At 40.0% G+C, this 21,945-nt stretch overlaps 4 protein-coding genes across 6 annotated transcripts; 1 reads left to right on the top strand and 3 right to left on the bottom strand.

Moving 5' to 3' along the window:
- Window positions 1-1,942: 1,942 nt before the first annotated feature.
- On the bottom strand, window positions 1,943-6,464 carry LOC146686134 (proton-coupled zinc antiporter SLC30A2-like). The gene is made up of 8 exons (XM_085440853.1): window positions 6,380-6,464; window positions 6,060-6,262; window positions 5,709-5,855; window positions 4,933-5,086; window positions 4,637-4,835; window positions 4,405-4,510; window positions 4,219-4,353; window positions 1,943-2,500 (listed from the first exon to the last, which is right to left on the bottom strand). Exons 1-8 carry the CDS (start codon window positions 6,442-6,444, stop codon window positions 2,373-2,375), a joined length of 1,137 nt encoding a protein of 378 aa, XP_085296979.1. The 5' UTR covers window positions 6,445-6,464; the 3' UTR covers window positions 1,943-2,372.
- Window positions 6,465-6,619: 155 nt separating this feature from the next.
- On the bottom strand, window positions 6,620-14,686 carry dnajc5gb (DnaJ (Hsp40) homolog, subfamily C, member 5 gamma b). 3 transcript variants are annotated; one of them, XM_085441450.1, is made up of 7 exons: window positions 14,499-14,686; window positions 13,350-13,479; window positions 12,698-12,911; window positions 12,382-12,535; window positions 10,622-10,675; window positions 9,558-9,614; window positions 6,620-8,753 (listed from the first exon to the last, which is right to left on the bottom strand). In XM_085441450.1, exons 2-7 carry the CDS (start codon window positions 13,460-13,462, stop codon window positions 8,689-8,691), a joined length of 657 nt encoding a protein of 218 aa, XP_085297576.1. In that variant the 5' UTR covers window positions 13,463-13,479; window positions 14,499-14,686; the 3' UTR covers window positions 6,620-8,688. The 3 variants fall into 3 exon arrangements, with proteins under 3 accessions (XP_085297576.1, XP_085297575.1, XP_085297574.1); XM_085441449.1 differs by having other exon boundaries at window positions 9,558-9,611; window positions 10,622-10,678; XM_085441448.1 differs by having other exon boundaries at window positions 10,622-10,678.
- Window positions 14,687-15,765: 1,079 nt separating this feature from the next.
- On the bottom strand, window positions 15,766-18,469 carry tp53i3 (tumor protein p53 inducible protein 3). The gene is made up of 5 exons (XM_085441643.1): window positions 18,292-18,469; window positions 17,867-18,134; window positions 17,470-17,682; window positions 16,295-16,491; window positions 15,766-16,099 (listed from the first exon to the last, which is right to left on the bottom strand). The coding sequence occupies exons 1-5, from the start codon at window positions 18,430-18,432 to the stop codon at window positions 15,902-15,904; spliced, it is 1,017 nt and encodes a 338-aa protein (XP_085297769.1). The 5' UTR covers window positions 18,433-18,469; the 3' UTR covers window positions 15,766-15,901.
- Window positions 18,470-21,189: 2,720 nt separating this feature from the next.
- On the top strand, window positions 21,190-21,855 carry LOC146686137 (uncharacterized). The gene has a single exon (XM_085441639.1). It carries the CDS (start codon window positions 21,195-21,197, stop codon window positions 21,810-21,812), a length of 618 nt encoding a protein of 205 aa, XP_085297765.1. The 5' UTR covers window positions 21,190-21,194; the 3' UTR covers window positions 21,813-21,855.
- The last annotated feature ends 90 nt before the right edge of the window (window positions 21,856-21,945 follow it).

Consider the following 21,945-nt stretch of genomic DNA (forward strand, 5'->3'; position numbering starts at 1 on the left):
AAGGGTGGGAAAAAAAAGAAGGTTCATATGAAAAAATATTTTAATTCACGAGAAAAAAATTCAAGTTTAGAATTTTATAACTGCAAAATGTCTTAGTGACAGACGTGTGTGTGATGAAAGGCGATTCAAACGTCACACAGCGGTGGTGTTGATACTGCAAATGTTACAAATCTGAAAGGGTGTTACTTCAAAAGCCAATTATTGTGCCAAGTGAATCCATTATGGTCTTATAGCTGAGGCAGGTGAGCAGTTTTTTAGTTGGCATAGAGAGTACACCATGTCTGTTCCGTTAATGTATCAGTGACCTTTAGTGTTGTGGGGAATATGGCCACTTTAGTTGGATCACTTGTGAGTGTTGTTGGCCAGGTGATGGCAATAACACCGCGGGGTGCTGAGCCACCCTTGATGTGATCGTTGTGTGGCTATAGCTCTCCATTTTGTGGTTGTTCACTAGTATGCTTGCTTTACTGAATTTTGTATATTACAGTAACTTTTTGTGGTATGAGGCCACTTGTAAGTGACCGTTTGTGTGGTGGAGACCACAGATCACTTGTGAATGTGATTATTCGTGGCTGCTCTCATTTTGTGTTGTAGTAGGTTGAATAATCCTTTTGGGTTTGACTGCTGTACTCATGTTGGTCACATGTTACTCTGTGCATTCAGTGTGGCAACTTTAAATCCTCATGCAGGGGCATCCATGCTTAAAGATACCAACTAAAGAAATGCGAGTATTTAGTTTTGTGTCAGGAGAGCAGGTGATAAAGTGCTCAAGTTTTGGCTTTGGCTTAATAAATTTAGGGGTCCTAGAGGAACCCTTTTGAGGGAGGTGGTGTTACGCTCCTCTGCAGCCCCTAATCTCAGTGTGTTCAGCTGTTGCTAATTGGCCACACCAATAAGGTGTAAATAAAAGCATACCTGAGGCAGGCTTTTCAGGAAGCTCACCAGTCTTTGCCTTTGTGGCACCAGCCATTTGAGCCAACCTGCGATGCTATTTTAAGCTAAAACCTCTTCTCACTTACACTCTGATATTCGCCTCCTTTTTTATGTTGCGGCCTCGAGCCGGGTCGTAACACCTCTTAAGTTTTCCAAAAAAACCCCGTCTTGATGATCCCCAAGACCTTAGGGAAAATATTCTGTGGAGTCATGAGACAGTTTGTGGATAGTTGGATTTCTGTTATTTCTGGTAGTGAAATCATAAAGCTAACATAGTATTCCATAAAATGAACATCAAATTAAGTTAATTCGATTTATGCTGTGTTATCAGTGTTTGCAATGATAGCATGGCTGTGGTGTCATATCAATGTATGCTCTCGGTGTTTGCTGATATCAAACTGTGGTATGAGGACCACTGTTTGTAATCTTTGTAGTGATACTCAGAAGGTCTGGCTTATAAAGTCCTTATTTGTTTTATTTAGACCTGGTTTAATTCTGGCCGTTGCAAGGCCTGGGTCATGTGGCAGCCAACAACTTCTCCAGAGAGGCTGTCCTGGTGAGGGAGAAGTTCATGGCCCACTTCTCGGTGGAGGGAGCAGTGTCTTGACAACCAAAAGAATAGCCTATTTGAAGTCCCAGTGACTTCCCCACAACGGCTCTTTTAAGAGCCACCCACAAATCTCTAAATAGCGTTCCTGCCTTTTTAAAATTTTCTTAATAAATGGAGCTTGTCTCCAAAATAAACTAACCTCTCTTTATTCTTTTAAATAATTAGTCTTCACTATGTTCCTATATAGTAGTATATTTTTTATTGGCCAATATTAAAGTTATAATATTTATCATTATTAGTTATTACAGCAGTGGACTCAGTAAAGATTCAAGTTGCAGTTATTTGTATTACCTATCACCTTATATCTTCACTCAAAGACAAGTATCTGCTGCTCTATTCCCATGTTGTTGCAGTATGTAGTGATGGGCAGATGAAGCTTCATGAAGCACTGAAGCTTGGTTCACCCCAGCGCAAAGCGTCTTGAAGCTTCATTTGCTCTAGTAGGACATCTACTGGACGTAAAAATATTAGTTGGCATGAATTTGAAGAGTGTGGCATTTTGCACACAGCCTGTAAATGTCAACAACAAAAGGAGTGTGTAAAACATGTATATTGTAGTGATGGCATTATACTGTGCATATTTATAAGCTTTACAAGCTGCATGTCTTCGGACGGTGTGAGGAAGCTGGAGTACCCGGAGGGAACCCACGCAAACACGGGGAGAACATGCAAACTCCACACAGAAAGACCCCAATGGTGGAATTGAACTCAGGACCTTCTTGCTGTGCGGCAACAGTGCTAACCACCGTGCCGCCTCAGTCCCAAATATGAAGCTGTTAAATGGGAGCACCCAGTGCCTTTACTTTTGCAGTCACCTGTTCAGTCAACTTTAAACCTCTACACTGCTGCCCGAAATCCTGCAGCTCTCCACTTGAATTGTGATGCTGGAAAAACCAAACTTGGAGCACAGGACCCTTGTTGCCTTCCTGAGGATGATCTGCGAATCAGCATCTTCCTCTGGAAAAAACAAACAAACAAATAAATACAGACAATGACATGATTTAATCATCAGTGCTCTTCTTCTACAACTTTGGCTCAACTCTTCCTCTTCATTTTATTGTGGATGCTAGAATTTTGCTTGTACTCAGAAGTTCATGGAAGTAAATAAAACTTCAGCCCAAAATGACAATATTTTACCTGTTTATCGTGTATGCTGAACTTGTGGGTTTTTTGTGTTCTATATAAATCAGATTATATTCATAGAGAGTTGGGGAATGGCTGCCGTGATTTCAACATCAGGGAAACCAAACAACCTCTGGTGAAGTGGATTGCGCAACGCAGAAGAGCTAACTCGCCAGGCCAGGACTCTGCAGACTCTTTACACCTACAGGCCAGTGGACACTCTTTGATGATGAGGATGTACACATCCTGGACGGGGAGGAACGCTGGTTGCAGCGCAGAGTCAAGGAGGCCACTTACGTGAAAAGGGAAAGACCATCTCTGAATCAAGGAGGGGGCCTAAGGGGCCATCTTTCGCCATCTTACAATGCTGTGATTGCAGCCATTCCCCAACTCTCTATGAATGGTACTCATGGCCATGGATCAGTGGTTGTTGATCAATGGTCATGAGAATTTGCATATTAATGATCAATGAACTGACCTCACAGCCCATTGTTCATTCAGTGGTGCTAGTTTCAGTCATTGGGCAAATGTACTGTTTATAAGATTGGGGAAACCTGCAGTCAGCTGAGACTGAAGAAGTCACTTAGATGAGCGACGAAACGTTTCTCCCACTGAAAACGCTACGTCCAGATGAACACAATCAACCTTTTGGGGGTTGTTTTGAGGTGTTTGTGTCCATATTCTTCATTATTTCCTGTGTTGTGGTTTGTTCAGATGCAACTTTGCAAACCTGTGCCGCCATGTTATATTTGCAGAGAAGTCATACTTAGTCTTTTTTTTAAACGTGCTACCAATGGACTTGAATATTTCACATGTTAACTAAGGCCTGTAGAATTTGAGAGTTAGATCTTGGGGGTTCTTTAGTTTTTGTTTTTTTTTTAGTTTTCTGGGACCTTCCCTCCTAGAAAGAACTAGAATGCTCCAGAAAATTGCCAAAAACCTTTACTTCTATAGAGTTCATCAATGAATTAATCATTTGCTGATGATCATTTAATCACGTGCATCTGATTAGCAGCACCTGGCTGCTTCTTACCCTCCTAATTCTTGTAGAAGCAATAAGAACTTTCTTTTTCAGTTGACTGGCACCTTACATTACTGCTGTAATAGATCAATATTTGCCAAAGGGTTTTCCATCCTATTTACTTAGAATACAAACACTCTGATCAAACAATAAACAAATGTTTACTGGACCAGGATAAAAGGCACAGGATGGGCGTGTGGTGTTTCATTTCTAATTAAACCTCCATAGTTTTAGCAGGGGCACCACCAAGGGAGGGGCAAGGGGGCAGTGGGCACTCCCAAAAATCTGCAGACAGATTTGCAATAGACTATTATGGATTTCCAAGTTTTATTTGATTTTTATATGTATCTATTTTCAGTGATATCAACTTCAAAAGCAGAAAATAACTAAAAAAAAATTCTGTTTTTTGCCATATTTTTCAAGTAACTTATATTTGGCAACAGCATAATAAAACTGGAAATTCTGTTTTTTACTGGGCTTTAGCGCAGGTTCTGCTTCCTCTCCACATAACAGTACCGTCTTCGCCTCTTACCTGTGGCAAGGTGCACGGAAAGCAGAGAATGAGTCGTGTTGAGGCTCCACATGTGTAAACTGTGAATGGCGGTGACTCCTCCTACAGACAGCAGCAGCTCTCTCACGGCGCCGAAACTCACGTCCCGAGGAGCGCCTTCAGAAAATACACACGTTAAACTGTCGCTAAAATCTGAAGTGTGTTTACCTTCCAGCAGTATCCTGAAAACATCCTTTGTGACAGGAAGCGTTGTCCCAGTAACGAGAAGAGAGAACAGGAAGGTGCAAATTGGATCTGCTACTTTATATTCAGGCTGTGAAGAAGACAGAAATATGATCAGAAACAATTGATGGAGTGATATTGAGTACTTGGAGAGTACAGTGCTGTATCAAGCCCATCCTGATTATTTTTGTTATTTAACTGTTATTTTTAATCTTACACTGAAGTGGATGATGGTGGCAGCCAGCATGACACCGACACTCTGCACCAGATCTCCCACCACATGAACGAAAGCTGCCTTCACACTTGCATTACCGTGGCCGTTCCTCTGCCCATGCTTGTCCCTCTGGGTCAGGTTGGTGGCAAACCCATGGCTGTGGCCATGTGAGTTGCCAGGCTGATGCAAGATCAGGATCATCCTGGGTAAAACAAAGCATAGACGTCATCACTCATCGCTGCTGACTGCCCCCCTAAACCAAGCAGAAATAATCCATAAAGTAAGCTCGGCACACTTACAGGACATTGACCCCCACAGCACAGCCTGATGTTATGAGCATGATCTCACTGTCAATCTCGTATTCCCCGTCGGAGATCCTCTGCACGGCTGATAAGACGAGCACTACTGTCACGGCCCAGATCGACACGACTGATAGAAACATGGCCAGAATCTCTGCGTGAAACAGTAACAGAGTCAGAAATGGCCCCGAAAATATGAAGGATATGAGTACGTGCAACTCATATGGACTAATGTGCACATAAATTCAATGGGCAGTTTGCTAGTATCGGGTTGGACGCCCTTTTGCTTTCAGAACTGCCTGAATTCTTCATGGTACAAATTTAACAATGAGCTGAAAGCTTTTGGTCCATATTCACATGATTATGGCACACAGTCCACATCCACCACATCCCTGCTCTACTGGATTGAGATCTATTTACTGTGGAGGACATTTGAGTACAGTGCACTTGCTGTCATGTTCGAGAAACCAGCTTGACATGATGTGAGCTTTGTTTGTTCTCCTGCAGGATGCTGCCATCAAAAGTGACATTTAAATGATGCTCAGTTAAGGGATCCAAAGTGTGCCAAGAAAATATCCCACCATAACATCAGCACCTCCACCAGCCTAAACTGTCGATACAAGGCAGGACAGATTCATTCTTTTGACTTGTTTATTCCAAATTCTGACCCTTCTATGTTGTACTGCTACTTCGGTTAATGAATCTTAACCTGTGTACCTAACAAAGTGGCTGGTGAGTGTATTCTTGAGAGCTACTCGTGAGAACCTTGTTCCTACCAGCTCGATACCATCCAAAAGTCATGGTTCCTGTCTGAGGCCTTGATGCGATCCACAGAGAGAAGATGCTGATTACAATGCTGACAAAATCAGTCAGAAGGTGAGCTGCGTCCGTCATGATGGCCAGACTGCCGGCGGCGTATCCACCTGCAGAGGAAACCGTATGTGTGTTTGGGCAGAGGAAGCCTGAGTGTGTCACTTTAAGATCAAGTTTGTATGGAGCGATTCAAACTCAGCAAGCTTTACATATTTATGCATGACACAGTAAAAAACGAATATAGGTAAACTTCATTTTTTTTGGCAGAATCAGAGTTGCTGGCATGGAAATTTGTGATGAGTCTTTTGTCTCACCAATGGCCTCTCCTGTCATGAACACAAGGCTGACGGCACATGCAGTGAAAAGCTTCTTTCTGGCCAAACATCTCGAGTCCCTTTCAGTCGCCGACCTCCAATTGGCCTCTTGGCAGAGCCATTCGTGCTGCCACAGCCCCTCCACACTGAGGGTGTCTTCACTGAATTCTGAGTCTGAGCACTTTTTCTCTGGACCGCTCACCCTGACACAAGACGGAAGATCTACACTTAGGCTGGCTCAATGTGGAAGTCAACAGTTTTAAAGCCATCTGTGTTGAACTTTGGTGTTTCAGGAGGTCAAATGAAAAATGAAGACGTACCACACAAGAGGCTCCGAATGAGTCTCAATCAAATGTTGCTTCTCTGGATCTGTTGATGACTCCATATCCTCATGTTATTGACAGCTGAGACACTCCCGTATTTAAGGTTGACCTGGAGCTAGAGGGAAGCCTGGCAACTTACCACCTGCTCTAACCTACGCTATCTCTCAGGGGTGGAGCACTGCAGGAGCCAATGGCAGGTTACTGCGCCAACTCCAGTGAAATTATAAGACAACCGCATGACATTTTCTGAATTATTCAACTTTATTTCATGAAATGCTTTAGAAGAAACTCAAATTTACACCAACAGTTGGAAATCTGTCAAAGTGGACAGAACAAACTCAGCATGGAAATGTTTAGATAATGACATAAAATACACTTCTGTAAAATTATTCAAAAACTGCATTCAGGCACTTTTGCATCAAGTATAATCATTGGCATACAAAAGTATACAAGCAGGCTTTTAAATACACCGCAGTCAAGGATCGTCAGAAAATCAGCATCCAAATTATTATTATTATAGCCAGATTTGTATAAAATGAAATCAAAATGAAGCACAACCTCAACATTTTTACCCCGAGAGAAAATAGAAAAATATCATTTAAACAAAAGAATCTTTACCTTAATACTCAATTTGTAATAAATCCTCTAATCATAAATATACATCTCTGACTTTACAAGAAAATCACGACATACACAAAAAAGTCAAAATGGCAATAAATCAGAAAGCTGCGATCTTATTTTCTAAAGAAACAAACGATGGTTTTAGTGTCAAGTGTAGAAAAATTCACACAACTCTATTCACCTCCCTGCATATTTTTTTACTTATGTGCAATGACAAAAATGACCAACTGTACCTCTTCTGAAACACTGGCTCACTTTCCAGGAGTTAAAACAGATTATTGTCACTGTGCCTGTGTGTATAATTAAGCAAGCTTGAGCAGGAGCCAAAGGGACTTAAGCATAAAGGTTGAAAACATCACAAGTGGAAACATCAATCAACATGTCCAAAACATGTCTTTTGTTTAATCTTTGCACAAACAGAATAAACAGTGGTCCACTGGTCCAGCCGGTTCTTTGCTTCAGGTAGTGAGGGAGGAGGCGGCTTGGAAAAAGGTGTGCTCCCCCAGCTGGTCGGCGAGTGGTTCCTGGGGCTTGCTGGTTGTTGTTAGGTGAAATCACACACAAAGAGGGCGCTACAGCAGAAGCCTCCGTGTGATTTCTTTGGTTTCTACACATTGCTGCACTCGCCCTAAAGGGGTGTGCCAAATGTAACTCAATGGTGCGTTTAGACTAATTTCTAAACGTACCATTGAAGTAAATCCAATCTTTTTGTGTTAATTAAAAGCAGGTATATAAATCTGGTTTTACAATTATGGCATTTATAGGAAGACTCAAATCATTTTGGGGGGTATTTGATCCATTTACAGATTTCAAGTGGACAAACACAAATGTGATCAACAGTCTTCATCCAACTCTCAGAATTAGGCGATTTAGTAATTCCTTAAAATCTCTGCAAGCATCACAAGACTAAACTTCAAAGAGTCATTTACAAGCTGGCAACTGAATGTGTCACATAAGGCAGCGCTAAAATTTTAAAACTAAACCTTTGTTTGATAAATCTGTGTGTGATCTGTGGCCACATCAGTAAACCGTTTAACATAGAGTCTGTTTCTATGTGCAGTGCGACCGAACAAGCGTTTTTTTTTTGTTTTGTTTTTTTAAACTGCGAGGCAAAGTTAAGTCAAAATTTCAAGTCACCATCTCAAAATTTCCACTTGCCGGCTCACACGTCTGATTAGGTGAAACTTTGAGTGAGACTCGACTTGAGATCCTGAGTCATTGAGTCGAAATTTTGAGATCTGACACCAAAATTCTGATTTACGCTTGGCTTTTTTTTTTTCCCCTTTCCAGTGCTGGAAGCAAGCTTCCACAGAAACCCCTGAATCGGCATATTAAAAATAAAAATCTGAAAATTTCTGAATCTTGGGCCAAAACGTGCTCTGATCATGGCAGCTTCAGAATATTCCAAACATTCAATATGAATGTGTGAGTTTAAAGTGCGCAGGAAAAAAATAATTATCCCCGAGCTCAGAGGCTTTGATCTGCATGGCTTTGTTATTAGTCTCCGCCCCAAATTCAGAAATTTAACATTTTAAAAGAATAAATACAAGACTGGATCAAAGAAAAAGCACATTTAAAAAAAAAATAACTATGGCACAATCAAATAAATTGCAGTTTGACTCATGTAAACAAACAAATCTCTGAGATGAAAACATTTTCTGCACTTCAGTGTTTGATACAGTCGTTCATTCTCCAGGTCCTGAGCCCCCCTTGGCTGCGTGAGTCTGAATCACAATCGGTGTGTTCTCCCCTGCAGAAGGTAACGAGAACAGGTGATGAACAGGTGTGTGGTGTGGGAGTGTTCTTAAATCAGACAAGCTATCAAAACCACTTACGTCTCACAGAAAATGAAACATGAAGGAAAGTACGTCTCGTCATTTAAAAATAAATACATAAATAATATTACTGCCTGGGTTCACTGCCTTAGTTTAGCATGTTAGCGCACAAAAGCAAGGTATTTGACCAGATGATGGCCCCAGAAAACAAGTTAAGTGAACACTATCGGTACCAAATTTCATGTCACTCCATATTTGTACAAATCTTTCAGCCAAAACTCCAGAACTATAAATCTGTACGAATTATTATGTGTCAAGATCAATCTGTGCAATCTGCTCATACATGCAAAAGGAGACTTTGATGACTCTGTTCTGTGTCCTTTTTTTTTTTTTTTTTTTTATATAATGTGGGAAATGGACAACACTTACAGTCTAAATTTCTATAACCATTATTAAATAAAACCCAAAGAGCTTAAAAAGAAAACCGCTACTATTACAGTTTGAGCCATGATCTTTTATAGCAGGGAATAAACCATATAAATAGTATAACGCCATAAAAACAAAACAAACATCCTTCCAAAATCCTTTAAGATAGAAACACTGAAAAACACTTAATGAAGCTTTTCTCATTAACAACAACAACAACAACAGAAAACATAAGCAGCACAAAAACCTTTAAATCAATTCTTTGCTGCAAGATCTAGCAGCAAGTTAAGCAGCACAGAGCAGCAGGAAGCCGGCAACAGGTGAATGTATTTGGAGGAGGAATAACACCTTACCTGAATGCATAGCGGCATTGCTAGAGTTCGGCTGAATAACTATTACGGGATGGTCTGCTGTAAAACAAAATTCAACACTGGGTAAATCAACACGGCTTCTTAACAACATCTCCTCGCTTGCTTTTGTCTCGGCTTGAAATGTACAAAGACGAGAGAATACAGAGATCAAGATCAGCGCAGAATTTAAAGGATTAGCATGACATTTTATTAGGCAACAGCACCAGCGAATTTAATAACTGCCACTCTACATGCAAGTCTCATGTATTAGAATAACAGTAATCTGACCTTCAGCACGTCTTAAAATGACAGAAATATAACCTCACTTGACCTATGACATGTGTCATTATTTATTTAACAGAAATAAGCCAGAATGCAGAAGCAGTGTTTAAAGTATACGAACAAACTTACAGCTTCGATTGCAATTAACAGCGTAACAAGCATTCAGGGGTTTGGGGGGGGGGGGGGGGGGTGTCAAAGGATCATCAATTACAGAGATCAAGATCAGGGCAGAATTTAAAGGATTAGAGTGACATTTTGTTAGGCAACAGAATCAGCATTAGTGATTTTCATTAATACGACTCTACATGCAGGTTTTGTCAGAGTAAAACAAAAACGATCTCCCCTTTAGCACGTCTGAAAATTAGACTGGGGGGGGGGGGGGCTATTGGGTTTGCAAAATCGCATCTGAACAAACCACAAAACATCTGGAACAATGTCCACTAGACAGATGAGACCAAAGTGGAGACATCTGTCCACAATCCGCAGGACCACGTTTGGAGAAAAACCAAACACAGGCACATCATCAAAAAGTCCTCGGTATGTGATAAGGGACATAAATCACTTTAAAAAAAAACAACAACAAAAAACAACAACAAAAAAACAACAACAAAAAAAGCTTTGGATTTCCCATGCGTCCTTCACATTAAGGATTTAATACATGGACAAAAAAAAAAATCTTCCACAGTGAATCACTGCTGTAAAATCTAGCAGGCGAGTCAAGCAGCGCAGAGCAGCAGGAAGCTGACAACAGGTGAACGTTACCTGAAGACGGAATAACACCTTACCTGAATGGCTAGCAGCATCGCTAGAGTTCGGCTGAATAACTATTACGGGATGGTCTGCTGTAAAACAAAATTCAACACACAGCTTCTTAACGACATCTCTTCACCTGCTTTGGTCTCGGCTTGAAATGTACAAAGACGACAGAGTTTAGAGGTGAAGTATCACCAGTTACACGGATCAAGATCAGGGCAAGATGTAATGGATTAGAGTGACATTTCATTAATTTCCACTCGACGCGCAGGTTTCATGAGGATAAAAGTAAAAAATATTTTGCCATTTAGCACGTCTTAAAATTAGATGGAGGTGGGGGGGATATTAAGGCTATTTCGATAAAAATGTAAAGTCCATCATTCTGCAATGAGAAAGATTATTCACAAGTCGAAAGCATTCAAGACAGCTGCCAATCTTCCTAGCAAATTTACCCAGAGATCAGAAAAACGAAAAAAAAACTCCAAGAGGTCTGTATCTGAGATTCTTTAGGCTACAGTTATCATGTTAAATGTTAAAGTTCGAGAGAAAACAATTAAAAACAGACCAAACAAGTATGGCTTGTTTAATAAAGAAAAAAAAATTAAAAGTGACAGTATGGTTTAGGTTTGGAAAGTTGCATCTGAACAAAACCTTGAAGGGGTGATGATCTAGGCTCGTTTTGCAGCCATTGAGTCAAACATGAACTCCTTTGTATAGCAAATTATTCTAGAGTCAACTGTTAGGCCATGTGTCTGACAGCTAAAAGTTTGGCCCAAATTAGGTAATGAAATTGGACAATGATCGCAAGCACAGCAGCAAATACACACCAGCTAAAAAAAAAAAAAAAAAAAAAAAAAAAAAAAAAAAAAAAAAAGAGAAAAAGTGCTGCAGAGGCCCAGTAAAAGTTCAGACCACAACCCAGTTAACATGCTCAGAGCTGTGCTTTGGTAAATACCCCCACACACCCCACTGAAAAGAAACAAATCAACGAGTTGCAATGGGACACCCAAAGTCACGATTAAAATGCTGCGGTGGGACCTTAAGAGAGCTGTGCATAAACAAATGCCTCCACTTCAATGAACCAAAGCAACGTTATAAAGAAGAGTGGGCCAAAGTCCCTGCATCCCTGTGAAACACTGATGAAGTCATCCATCCATCCGTGGTTCTTCAAGCTACGGAGTCATGGGGTGTACTTCGTTTACCCACACACTGCTTCTGCATTTTAGCTTAGTGTATATTAAAGAAACAATGGCAGTGTAATATGTCATCAGCTGTTGTTCATCTGAGATGTTTACTTCATTTTTATAGACTATCATTTTCTAAACATGCCCTATACTGAATGAAGATGTACCCCCCTTCTTGGCAAAGTTAACTTCCTGCTGGATTTACTGCACATGCACAGTTAAGATCAAGATTACCGGCAGGGTTACAACTGCTCAGCATAAAGTAACACCCGTGTTATCAGTACAGCAAAACTGGGCAGTAAACACTTCAAGAGGCTGTCGACTGTATCTAAGAGAACCCAGTTAACGCCTTCCTGTGCAGGCTTTCCACAGGAAAACACATAATTAACTATATCTGTGAAAAAAAGGCAGATTAAGCTGTGAAAAATAATATTTCCATATCATTAATCCTAGATTTCTAGAGGAAACATTTTCATCTTAAAAATGCTGACAATCAGAAACTGGACACTACACCATTTGGGTTTCCAACTCCAGCTCTTTGTTTCTATGCAAGCTGCTGCCTTGCTCAACTGTATACATTCTTAAGTGAATATAAAACAGTTCCTCACCTGCATCTTGTTCTCTAATCTGAGCCTCCAGGTCCTCAGGGTCCATGTAGACGAAATTGTCCTCTTCATCTTGTGGTTTGCACTTTCCGCAGCAGCAACAGCAGCAGAGGCAACAGCAGCAGCAGGTGAAAATAGTGCAGCACACAAACAGGGTCTAAAAGAAAACCAATGTGAGTATTAGGAGAGTTTTTGGACACTTTGCAGCATGCTCTGGTCACATTTTGGCATTTAAATTTCTGCATAATTCACCTACTACCAGAACAAACAACTTCATGTTCTGTTTTCACCTTTAAAACTACATCCCCTTGCCTCTCACCTTGAACCAGCACTTGGACATGAGAAAGTAATATTTGACTCCCTCCTCCCCAAACTGCTCGGCCAACGAGAGGCCCATGGATCCATATTGGTCGTAGATACCACGCTTGTCCAGATCAGTGAGGATGGAGTGGGCATTATTGATCTCCTTGAACTTCTCAGCTGCTTCGGGGTTGTCTGGGTTCTTATCAGGGTGATACCTTAATGCCATTTTCCTGGTCAAAAGAGAAATTAAAACATATACAAACAAGTGAGGGTTTAAAAAAGTCGGTGCTTTTCTTTGAAATTTTGCTGCGACGTTTCAAAGCGGCAGAAAGAAATGAGGCAGGTCAAATCTTCTTGCGTTTCACGCATGCACAGTACTGGAACGTAAGCGTTTTCGGCCGTTTCAATGTGGATGCACAACTCTGTGAAAATTACTAAATATGCTAGAAGAGACACGGAGCGTTTTCAAACGAAAATGCAGTTTTCAAATCTATCCGGTCTAGTGTGGATGTAGCCTAAGATTTCACTAATGTCGCCATAAATCTCTGAAACAATGATGTTACTCTCACTAGTTAATTGTGCTATTGTAAGAACAGCACAATTAACAAGCGAGAGTAACATTTTATTTATTAGTTCTTGTAGCTCAGAACTGAAAGAGATAGTCACACCTGTAGGCTCTTTTCAATTCGTCAGGAGACGCTCCCTTCTCCACTCCCAGCAACTTGTACAAACTCTCTCCTGCTGTTGACATTTTCCTCTGTGGTCTGTTTGGATCCTCCATGTTTCAGGATGTGTTTTCTGTGACATAAAAAATGTAAACAATTCCACCCTTTTCTGACAGGCACAATGCAGACAGATCAGGAAAGTAACTTCAAGGGCTCAAAAGTTTAGTTGAAATAAAGAAGTTTGAGGGGAAAAAAGAACATATCTGGAAGTTCTGATGGACAGCACGCTCACCAAGGACATCATTCAGTATATCATTAATCTGCATTGAAGTAGGCACATTACTTGCACACATTTGTACAATTAACCTAATTTAGCCTAACCTGCACGTCTTTGGACTGTGGGTGAAAGCTGGGGTTCTCTGGGATAATCCTACATGCAAATCCCACATACAGTCATATATCCAAATAAAGCTCAAAACAGAAAGTAGGATCAAGTTTAAATACAAAAGTTCCTCATACCAGCAGTTAGGTAAAGTGCTTTAACACGTGTAATTACACTGGTTTACAACTCTTGTTTATTGCTAATAAACCTAAATAGGCCTATTTGCTGGGGATGTTTGTTTTCCTTAAAAGGACATCATACTCCTTCACATTTACCTTTTCACTTAAAAAGGTCAGCCAGTCTCTTTCAAGAACAACAAATGCATTTCAGCACTCCTTAACTTACATGTTGTAGAGCTGTTATGTTATAGTTGTGGCAAATTCTGCTACCCTACTGGCTAAATTTGTCTTGAATTTGACATTTGTAACGTCAACAAAACTTGTTACCTTGATAAATAAAGGACATAGGCGGCACTTTACCCAAACACTGACTGCAGCTTCTAACTTGTGACAGAAATGTTACTTCTGGTTCAAAATGGCTTGATATTCATGAGAGATGTTTGACCGATTATAAGTCAACAATTCATTCACATGAATCAGCTTTTAACACGACTGGCTGCATAACTACAGCTCACTCATAAAAACATTAGTTTAGCTCTTACATTCAACTTGTTTTGCTTTATTTCACGTGAACACCTGCGGGTTCAGACTGCTAGCTGACGCAGATACGTTTAGCAGGGCGGCTTGAGGAACATGCTCACTCTTACTTACCAGATAAATAAAGATATTCTCTGTTTTCCGTCGAATCATAGAGTCCGAATGTTGTCCGTTGACTAATTTAATATTTATTCATTAAAATAACTCAGTTACACGACCTTTTTATGTTAACTTTGCCTCCTCGGGACCTGGAGGGAAGTTGTGAAAGGAGCCGCAACACAGAAGCCGGAAGTTTGAGAACATTTTTTTTTTTCAATTTAAAGAACTTTATTTAAACAAGTACACAACCAATCAGCATCGTCTAGAGAGTCGTCTCTAAATCCTTTCCGATTTTTTTTTAAAATTTATTAATATAAGATTCAGCTCACATAAAATTTGAAGACCTTGACAGTTATTATAGTTTGCTATTTTCTATTTATTTTTATTTATTTATTTATTATTTATTCGATTTTTTTCTTTCCAATACAGTTTCAAATGACGTTTTATTCTTATAATTATAGCGAGGTAGAGAAGTGTGTGAGGGTGGTGCACGGAATGTATGATAACACTGAGGTAGTAGTGATAGATGTGTTGAAAGTGGGCGTGGGATTGCATCAAGAAACATCTCACCCCTTCTAGTTTGGATCTGTGATCTGATGAGGTCAGCCAGGAATCTTCATGGAGTATATAATGTTTGCAAACAACATTGTGATCTTTAGTGAAAGTAGGGAGCAGATGAAGAAGAGTTAAGAAAGGTGGCGATATGCCCTGGAGAGACGAGGATTAAAAAGGAGAAAAAGTGGAAGACCACAGAGGAGGTACGTGGATGTACTGTGGGAGGATATGCAGAGGGTTGGTGTGGCAGATGAGAATAGATAGGGTGAGATGAAGGGAGATGATCTGCTGTGGTGACCTCTGAGGATTATTATCAGGGGCGAAATTTAGGAAAATCAAAACAGGTATTGTTACAGTACAAATGTCAGCTGACTCACAATCATGTAGACAGACATCCCAAGTCTCAATAAGCAAATGCAACAAAATTTAATCAGGCAGGCTGTGATAAAAAAAAAAGTATCTAAACTGCCAAAGATTAAAACTTATAACATTTACTATCTATGTATTTCTAGTTTTGTGAGTTAGTTTTCCTTTTTTCCCAAATTAGCTTTTTAGTTAACTATTGTAAACATTGATCATGCATTGAAATGCACATTTCTGTCATTTCTATGCTGCTAGTAGAAAATTGTGAGTAATACCACCACAGGAGAAAACTCACCTCAATGAATAGGGGATAGAAAAAGAACAGTAACACGGGACGTAATCGTAACAATACTAGAACAGAAAATGAAAAACAGTGATTTGGTCTATTTTATTAGTAAATTATGAATATTCCTAACAAAAGAAAAGTTTTACAATGACAGTGGGTTTCAGTATTTTGGGAAATTTCAAAGCCAGTGCGTTTCTATTACAGTATGAATTCATCACTGTGTTTGCTCAATCTGTGGAATCACATTGATGACAATCTTCCCCATGTTTCTGTTAGCTTCCATGTGCTTATGAGCCTCTGCAATGTCATCCAGGCTAAATGTGCGGTCAATCACTGGCCTCAGGGTGGCAGGCTGGTCTGAGAAATATGGCAACACCCTGCCTGTAAAAGCTTTCACCAGGTCAGCTTTGTACTGTGAAAGGAAAATGCAAAGTACATATCAGGTCCAGTTGCAAACATATATATTACAAGAGATGTCTGAAAAGTAACCCAAGCAAGTTGCCTCATTTTGGCAAACCAGACCCAGGAGAGGAAAGCGACACTGACATGAGTCAGCGCAGAGATGACGAAACACAGCTGTTGTGTCACTTCTGTTTTCAATTCTTACCTGCAGGCTGCGAGAGCGGAGGAGACTAGTGAGCAAGTGGCCTCGCTTGGACAGCAGTTTGCCCAGCAGATCTCCCTCTACCGCCCTCCCTCCCATGGTGCCGTACAGCACCCACCTGCCATCGATGGCCAAAGAGCTCACATTTGACTCCCAGTTGCGCCCACCAATGCAATCAAGGATCACATTTGCTCCCTTGCCTGTGAAATTAGAGATTTTACAATTACAGGTAACTGCCCTTCTCCAATACAATCACGTTCTTGATTCAAAATAGCTCCAAACCAGAGATGCTAATCTTATTTTACATCATGGCCCACCACAGCCCACTTTGACTCCATGTTTAGTGTGAAAGTTTAGGAGTAAACTAATGCTGTGGTCTATACTGAATAAAGCCTTTAACTCAGTTTATTTGCATATCATATCCTCTTATGCAGATTTATTATTTCGGTGACCTTTTCCACCCATTGTGTTCAAATATATTCAAAATTATTTCAGTGTTTTGTGGTGTAGGTTAGCTAGGCTAAACAAGACCAATGAAGACTACATTTCTGCAGTGGAGAGTGAAAATACAGGAACTATTCTATCCTTCCGCTGTTTTTAATGCTACTTTACTACATTAGTGCAGTATGAATGACCATGTGGGAGGTTTGTATCAGTAGGAAAAGTTGTAAATGTAATCAAAATACACCGAGAACTCCAATCTTTATGCCCTCCTTTACATTTTCCAGTGGGCCTGATTGGACTCTTTGGCAGGCCGATTCTCCCCCCCGGTCTTATGCTTGACCCCTCTTCTAAACAAATACACTGTGACAGATTGAATAAAAAAATTTTTTGAACTAAAATGACAAAACAACTAATTTTTCTTTTATCCTTGAAAATGAAATCATGTGTTTTGACTTGGTTCTTAAGTATTGACGGAGGATTTTTTTGGAGTTGGTTACCAAAGCTCTTTGATGTGCATTTATTAGAAAGCTACAGAAGAGCTATGTAGCATTAAGCTCTGATTGCTACAGTGGTTGGAAACATTTAACTCTAATATAATGCCTGTGAAACAAAGACAAAACATTTGATAGCAATCTGAAGTATGCAAAAACAATGCTATCATTAGGAATTATCAGCAGAGACACTGCACCGTCGCCTGCAGCAAAATTAAATGCACGTTGATTTCCATAATTCACCTCCAGTGAAGTCATGCACTCCCTGTGCAAAGCTCTCCTCTTTGTAGTTGAATCCAACTACAGCGCCCAGTTTCTCAGCCAGCTTCAATTTTTCTGGGCTCCCGGCAGTGACAACCGGCACACCCCGAAACAGACGAACAAGCTGAACGGCCGCTGTTCCGACTCCGCTGCCTCCAGCGTGAACCAGCACCACCTCACCCTCTTTCACCTGAGCTGGAGCAGAGAAGACCGATGGCAAGTATAGAATTTGAACCAAATCTGACTTTGGCCTCTTGTTAATTAAAAAAAGTCAAATAGAAATAAATGTGACTCATTTAATAACTCAGTTGTCTAATCTTTATCCAAAAAACATATGAATATGAAGAAAAACAAAGAGACACAGAAATGTTTGCTATACCAACAAAATCCAGCAGTTGGAAAGCAGTGAGCCAGGCCTCTGGGATTGCAGCAGCCTGACACATTGTGAGATTAGAGGGAACGGGCATGAGAAGCTCCTCGGGCACAGAAACATATTCTGCATATCCTCCTCCACAGAGCAAAGCCATGACCCGGTCATCTGGTTTCCATTGCTTTTTCACCCCTGGACCCAGGGTGTGGATAGTACCAGCTACCTCCAGGCCTATGATGTCACTCTCACCAGCAGGAGGAGGGTACAGGCCTCGTCTCTGTGGAAAACACAAGATAATTATTTTCAGGCCTGTTTTATGCAAATTTAGATATAATTCAGAATACAGTGAGTCAAAGAAGACTGAAAGCAGGTTATGAGATTTACAGGAGATAATAGCACTGTGTTATGCTCTTTTGGCTACAATAATAATCTACCTGTAACAGGTCTGCTCTGTTGAGGGCAGCTGCATGAACTTTAATCAGGACTTCTCCTGCTTTGGGATTAGGTCTGGGAACAGACTGCAGCAGCAAATTCTCCGGTCCTCCGGGTACATCAACACACACTGCCCGCATCATCTTGGCAACACTAACGTAATGCTTGGACCACACCTTGAAAACAAAAGTAGAGTAGGCCTACATTTTTCTTTCTGACCTGCAAGTAGTGCAACAAGAAAAACTGCAGCATGTAAAACTGAAGCAACTTTATGTAGGCTTTAATTTAGTGCTTAAACACTTATTACACGTATTTCTGAGTAAAAATCTTCAGGATTGGATGCATTAGATAACCTCTGCAGGGGCAATTGCTATTTGAGTGGAAAACAAAAGAGGAAATTAAGCTGTTAAAGCACAAGTTACAAGTTACAGAACATAAAGTATGTCATAATTTCTAATAATAACAACAAAGCAGAATTTTATAAAATGAGTGTTATTTGTTGATATCTGCATTTCCATAGATTTGTTTAGGTGCTCCATATTTAAAACAGCAATGTGCTTCAGCTCCTGTCTGGTGTAAAACCTTAAGAGTAAATTAATGTTGTGGTTTATACTAAATAAAGCCTCCAACTTGGTTTATTTGCATATAATATCTTTTGCGGATTGATTATCTCAGTGATCTTCTCCACCCAGTGTGCCCAAATGTATTAAAAAATGCCTCAGTGTTTAGTGGTTTAGGTTATCTGGCTATGGATTGTTGCCGTTAATTGTTTTAAATAATATCCAAGCATAAACCTCTGTGAGATCAAAATTAACTGTTCGTATTTGGTAACAGCCAACTCATCTGCAGTTATTTATGCCAAAGTCAGCACCTGAAGTAGCAGAAACAGTTAGACTCTCCGGTTAACACAGTTTTACATCTCTAAACAATTACATGGGACCAAAACCGTTTAAACCGCAAAGTTTGAAAATGCTGAATACAAGCCAGGAACTCAAGGGTTGAAGACATATCAGAACTATTTAGCAGAACAAAGGGAAAAAACATGGAGAAGAGACCGTGAAAAAGCGGAAAAGAGAAACCCCTTATTGTAAACGTATGCGTTTTTCTGCTTTTACATTATACTGTAATCTCCCCTTTCCGTAATGCGCATGCGCAACATTCTCTCGCGCTTTAGACGGCTGTATTTTACATTATGTCCGAATCATTATCTGTTTCATTAAATAATGTAAATCGACAAACCTGATTGATTACGCTGTTTGACCTGAGCGACTAAAACCAGCGAAGCAGCAGTGAAGATAAGCAGCTGAAAACGAGCGAACAGCTCTCCTGCAAATGTAAATGAAGCCAAATCACTGCAGAGAATAAACTTACCAAGCAGCGATGTCAACAGCTGATCAACTTTGGAGTAACTGTGTGACATTTTGGGAAGTTTTGTTGTGCCATCTTCAAGCCTGGTTTTCAGTTTTGGCGCAGGAGGGCCAAACTCCAGAGGGGCTGGCTTTGCTTGTTAAAGGTATACTGCAATTTTACACCATTTTTTGTAAATATGATCAGGACACTTCGTATTATTTTCATTTATATAATAACTTAATATATGCAGTTAATATTTTATGGGGAACAGAGACAAATAAAAGTAAACTGAGAAATCTAACAAACTAGAGTCATGTTTTTGTAATATTTATTCAACTTTTTCGTTTTCTGCCTGCTGTAGCACAGCGATTTTCTCGTAAGCATAGTTTGCCTTATGTTCATGTTAATGTGGATCTGATGATATAAATGAGTCTACTAAAAAGTAGATTGAAAACACCCACAAGAAGATGACAAATCCCAAATCAATCAATCACAGGAAAAAACCCCTCTAAAGACTCAGAGTTTACTGTGAAATAAGATGCTAAAAAACTTAAAGTAATGATAAAAAAAAATGTTTTTGCTTAAAATGGCTGAAGGAGTTAATAGATGATCAAAATATTAGGAAAACCCAATCAATAAATATAGAAAGCTAGTGGAGATCATGACCAATATATATTTATTTTATGGCTCAACCCAGAGTACTCCTAGTGTCAGTCCCAAGCCCAGTTAAATAGTGAGGGTTTCACCGGGAAGCGAATTCAGCATTAAATCTTTGCCAAATGAATAACTGGCAGGAGGGTTAGTGGATACATCCGGCCGAAGATAACATTGAGCTGCCAGGCAGGAGGGTCAGAGGAAGACCAGGTAAGATTCACAGATATAGTGAAAGAGGAGATGAGAAAGAAGGTTGGAGAAGGATGACACGTTTGCAGATGATCCAATGGCTAAAGTAACAACTGAAGACTTGTGTCAAAGCAAATCTTTCTCAGTCAGAATAGCGAGGATTCATGAGCTCAGTGTTTCTAAAACCACCACATCTTTAATTACCAATATTTATATAAAAGCAACAGTTTAGGATATTCGAATAACAGTCTCTGATTGTATTTATTTGCACAGCATTTACAGTAAAACAAATGGTTACTCATAATGTAATTTTCTCCCAAAATGTACATTTACAATTCATTTTTTTATCATAACCCCAAATAGTGAATTATATGAAGCAGGAGGGCGAAAACTGCACAAAATCGAAGTATTTTTCACAGTCACAGTGTAACGTGCAAGAAGCCCTGCTACTGTGCTGAAACTGAATCTCTAAGGAATGCGCTGATGAACAATTACTGCACACTTGCAAATCACTAACAAAACCTCCATTAGACATGCTTTACAATAGGCTATTATATTACAGATGGTGAGACTGCCATGAGACCAAACACACCTGTACGACTGCGCTCAGAGTAGTGCACAAAAATCAGGTAATAAAACTGATATTTTTGGTTTTAATCTAAAAAACAAAAAAGCTCAGAAAATGCTTTCCTCCCCCTAGTTCTTGGACATAATGGATCACATCTACAGAAGACCTGAACTACAAAGAGTGTTAAGAGTGCTAAACCAAAAGGAGGACCGAGATCTGCAACGTAAGCTAATCATGTTGGATAAACAGCACCGATACACCCAGAAAATGCTTCAACAGCGAAGGGACAAACTGATAAATGAAGCAAGACGGATGGTGATGGTACAAGTCTGTGAACCAAAAGCTACAGTCAGCATCGCTATGAAAGAAATCGCCGAGTATGAAAGAAATGCAGACGCAAACTTCTCCAGGGCGATATACACATCTGCTGGACGATTGCGTCCTAGCAAATCCAGCTATGAAGGATCTAAACTCGTGGAACAGGGTCGATCCATATCAGCACCACCACCATCGACTAAATCTACAAGCTCTGTGAGACACAAAGGGAAAGTCCAGAGCAACTTGTCACTTATGCAGATGAAACAGATTGCAACGATTGACTCAATATCAGAAAAAGAGCTGGCCAGGCAACAGCAGAAAGCCCAAGAGGAAATGGAAAGGCTGAGACTGCTTCAGAGAGAAATGTTACACAAGAAGGTGATGGAATTTATAGAGAAGCTGAAAGATAAAAAAGACGTGGAGGTTATTACGAAACTTTCGTAGAGGAATTTGAAAGTTTGGGCACTTTTACTTTTACACAACTCAATATCTTAAAAACGAAACTATTTCTTATTAGTTGTTTGATGTGAAACAAACTCCTTGATTATGCTGAAACTGAATCTCTAAGGAATGTGCT

The sequence above is a fragment of the Copadichromis virginalis genome, linkage group LG19 (genome assembly GCF_057382275.1).
Source record: "Copadichromis virginalis isolate Kocher_CV1m ecotype Utaka linkage group LG19, C_Virginalis_male_GT1.1, whole genome shotgun sequence".
NCBI classification, from domain to species: Eukaryota; Metazoa; Chordata; class Actinopteri; order Cichliformes; family Cichlidae; genus Copadichromis; species Copadichromis virginalis.

What these genes read in the sequence shown, in the direction of transcription:
- LOC146686134 (XM_085440853.1), bottom strand. Translation starts at nt 6,444, where the DNA reads ATGGAGTCATCAACAGATCCAGAGAAGCAACATTTGATTGAGACTCAT. An exon ending in TTTTGGATGGTATCGAGCTG is followed by an intron (nt 5,087 to 5,708) that starts GTAGGAACAAGG and finishes TGTTTCACGCAG; the next exon opens with AGATTCTGGCCATGTTTCTA. An exon ending in GCTGTGGGGGTCAATGTCCT is followed by an intron (nt 4,836 to 4,932) that starts GTAAGTGTGCCG and finishes TGTTTTACCCAG; the next exon opens with GATGATCCTGATCTTGCATC.
- dnajc5gb (XM_085441448.1), bottom strand. Translation starts at nt 13,462, where the DNA reads ATGGAGGATCCAAACAGACCACAGAGGAAAATGTCAACAGCAGGAGAG. An exon ending in GATTAGAGAACAAGATGCAG is followed by an intron (nt 10,679 to 12,381) that starts GTGAGGAACTGT and finishes TTTGTTTTACAG; the next exon opens with CAGACCATCCCGTAATAGTT. An exon ending in CGATGCTGCTAGCCATTCAG is followed by an intron (nt 9,615 to 10,621) that starts GTAAGGTGTTAT and finishes TTTGTTTTACAG; the next exon opens with CAGACCATCCCGTAATAGTT.
- tp53i3 (XM_085441643.1), bottom strand. Translation starts at nt 18,432, where the DNA reads ATGATGCGGGCAGTGTGTGTTGATGTACCCGGAGGACCGGAGAATTTG. An exon ending in ACAGAGCAGACCTGTTACAG is followed by an intron (nt 18,135 to 18,291) that starts GTAGATTATTAT and finishes TGTTTTCCACAG; the next exon opens with AGACGAGGCCTGTACCCTCC. An exon ending in AGTGCATGACTTCACTGGAG is followed by an intron (nt 16,492 to 17,469) that starts GTGAATTATGGA and finishes CTAATTTCACAG; the next exon opens with GCAAGGGAGCAAATGTGATC.
- LOC146686137 (XM_085441639.1), top strand. Translation starts at nt 21,195, where the DNA reads ATGGATCACATCTACAGAAGACCTGAACTACAAAGAGTGTTAAGAGTG.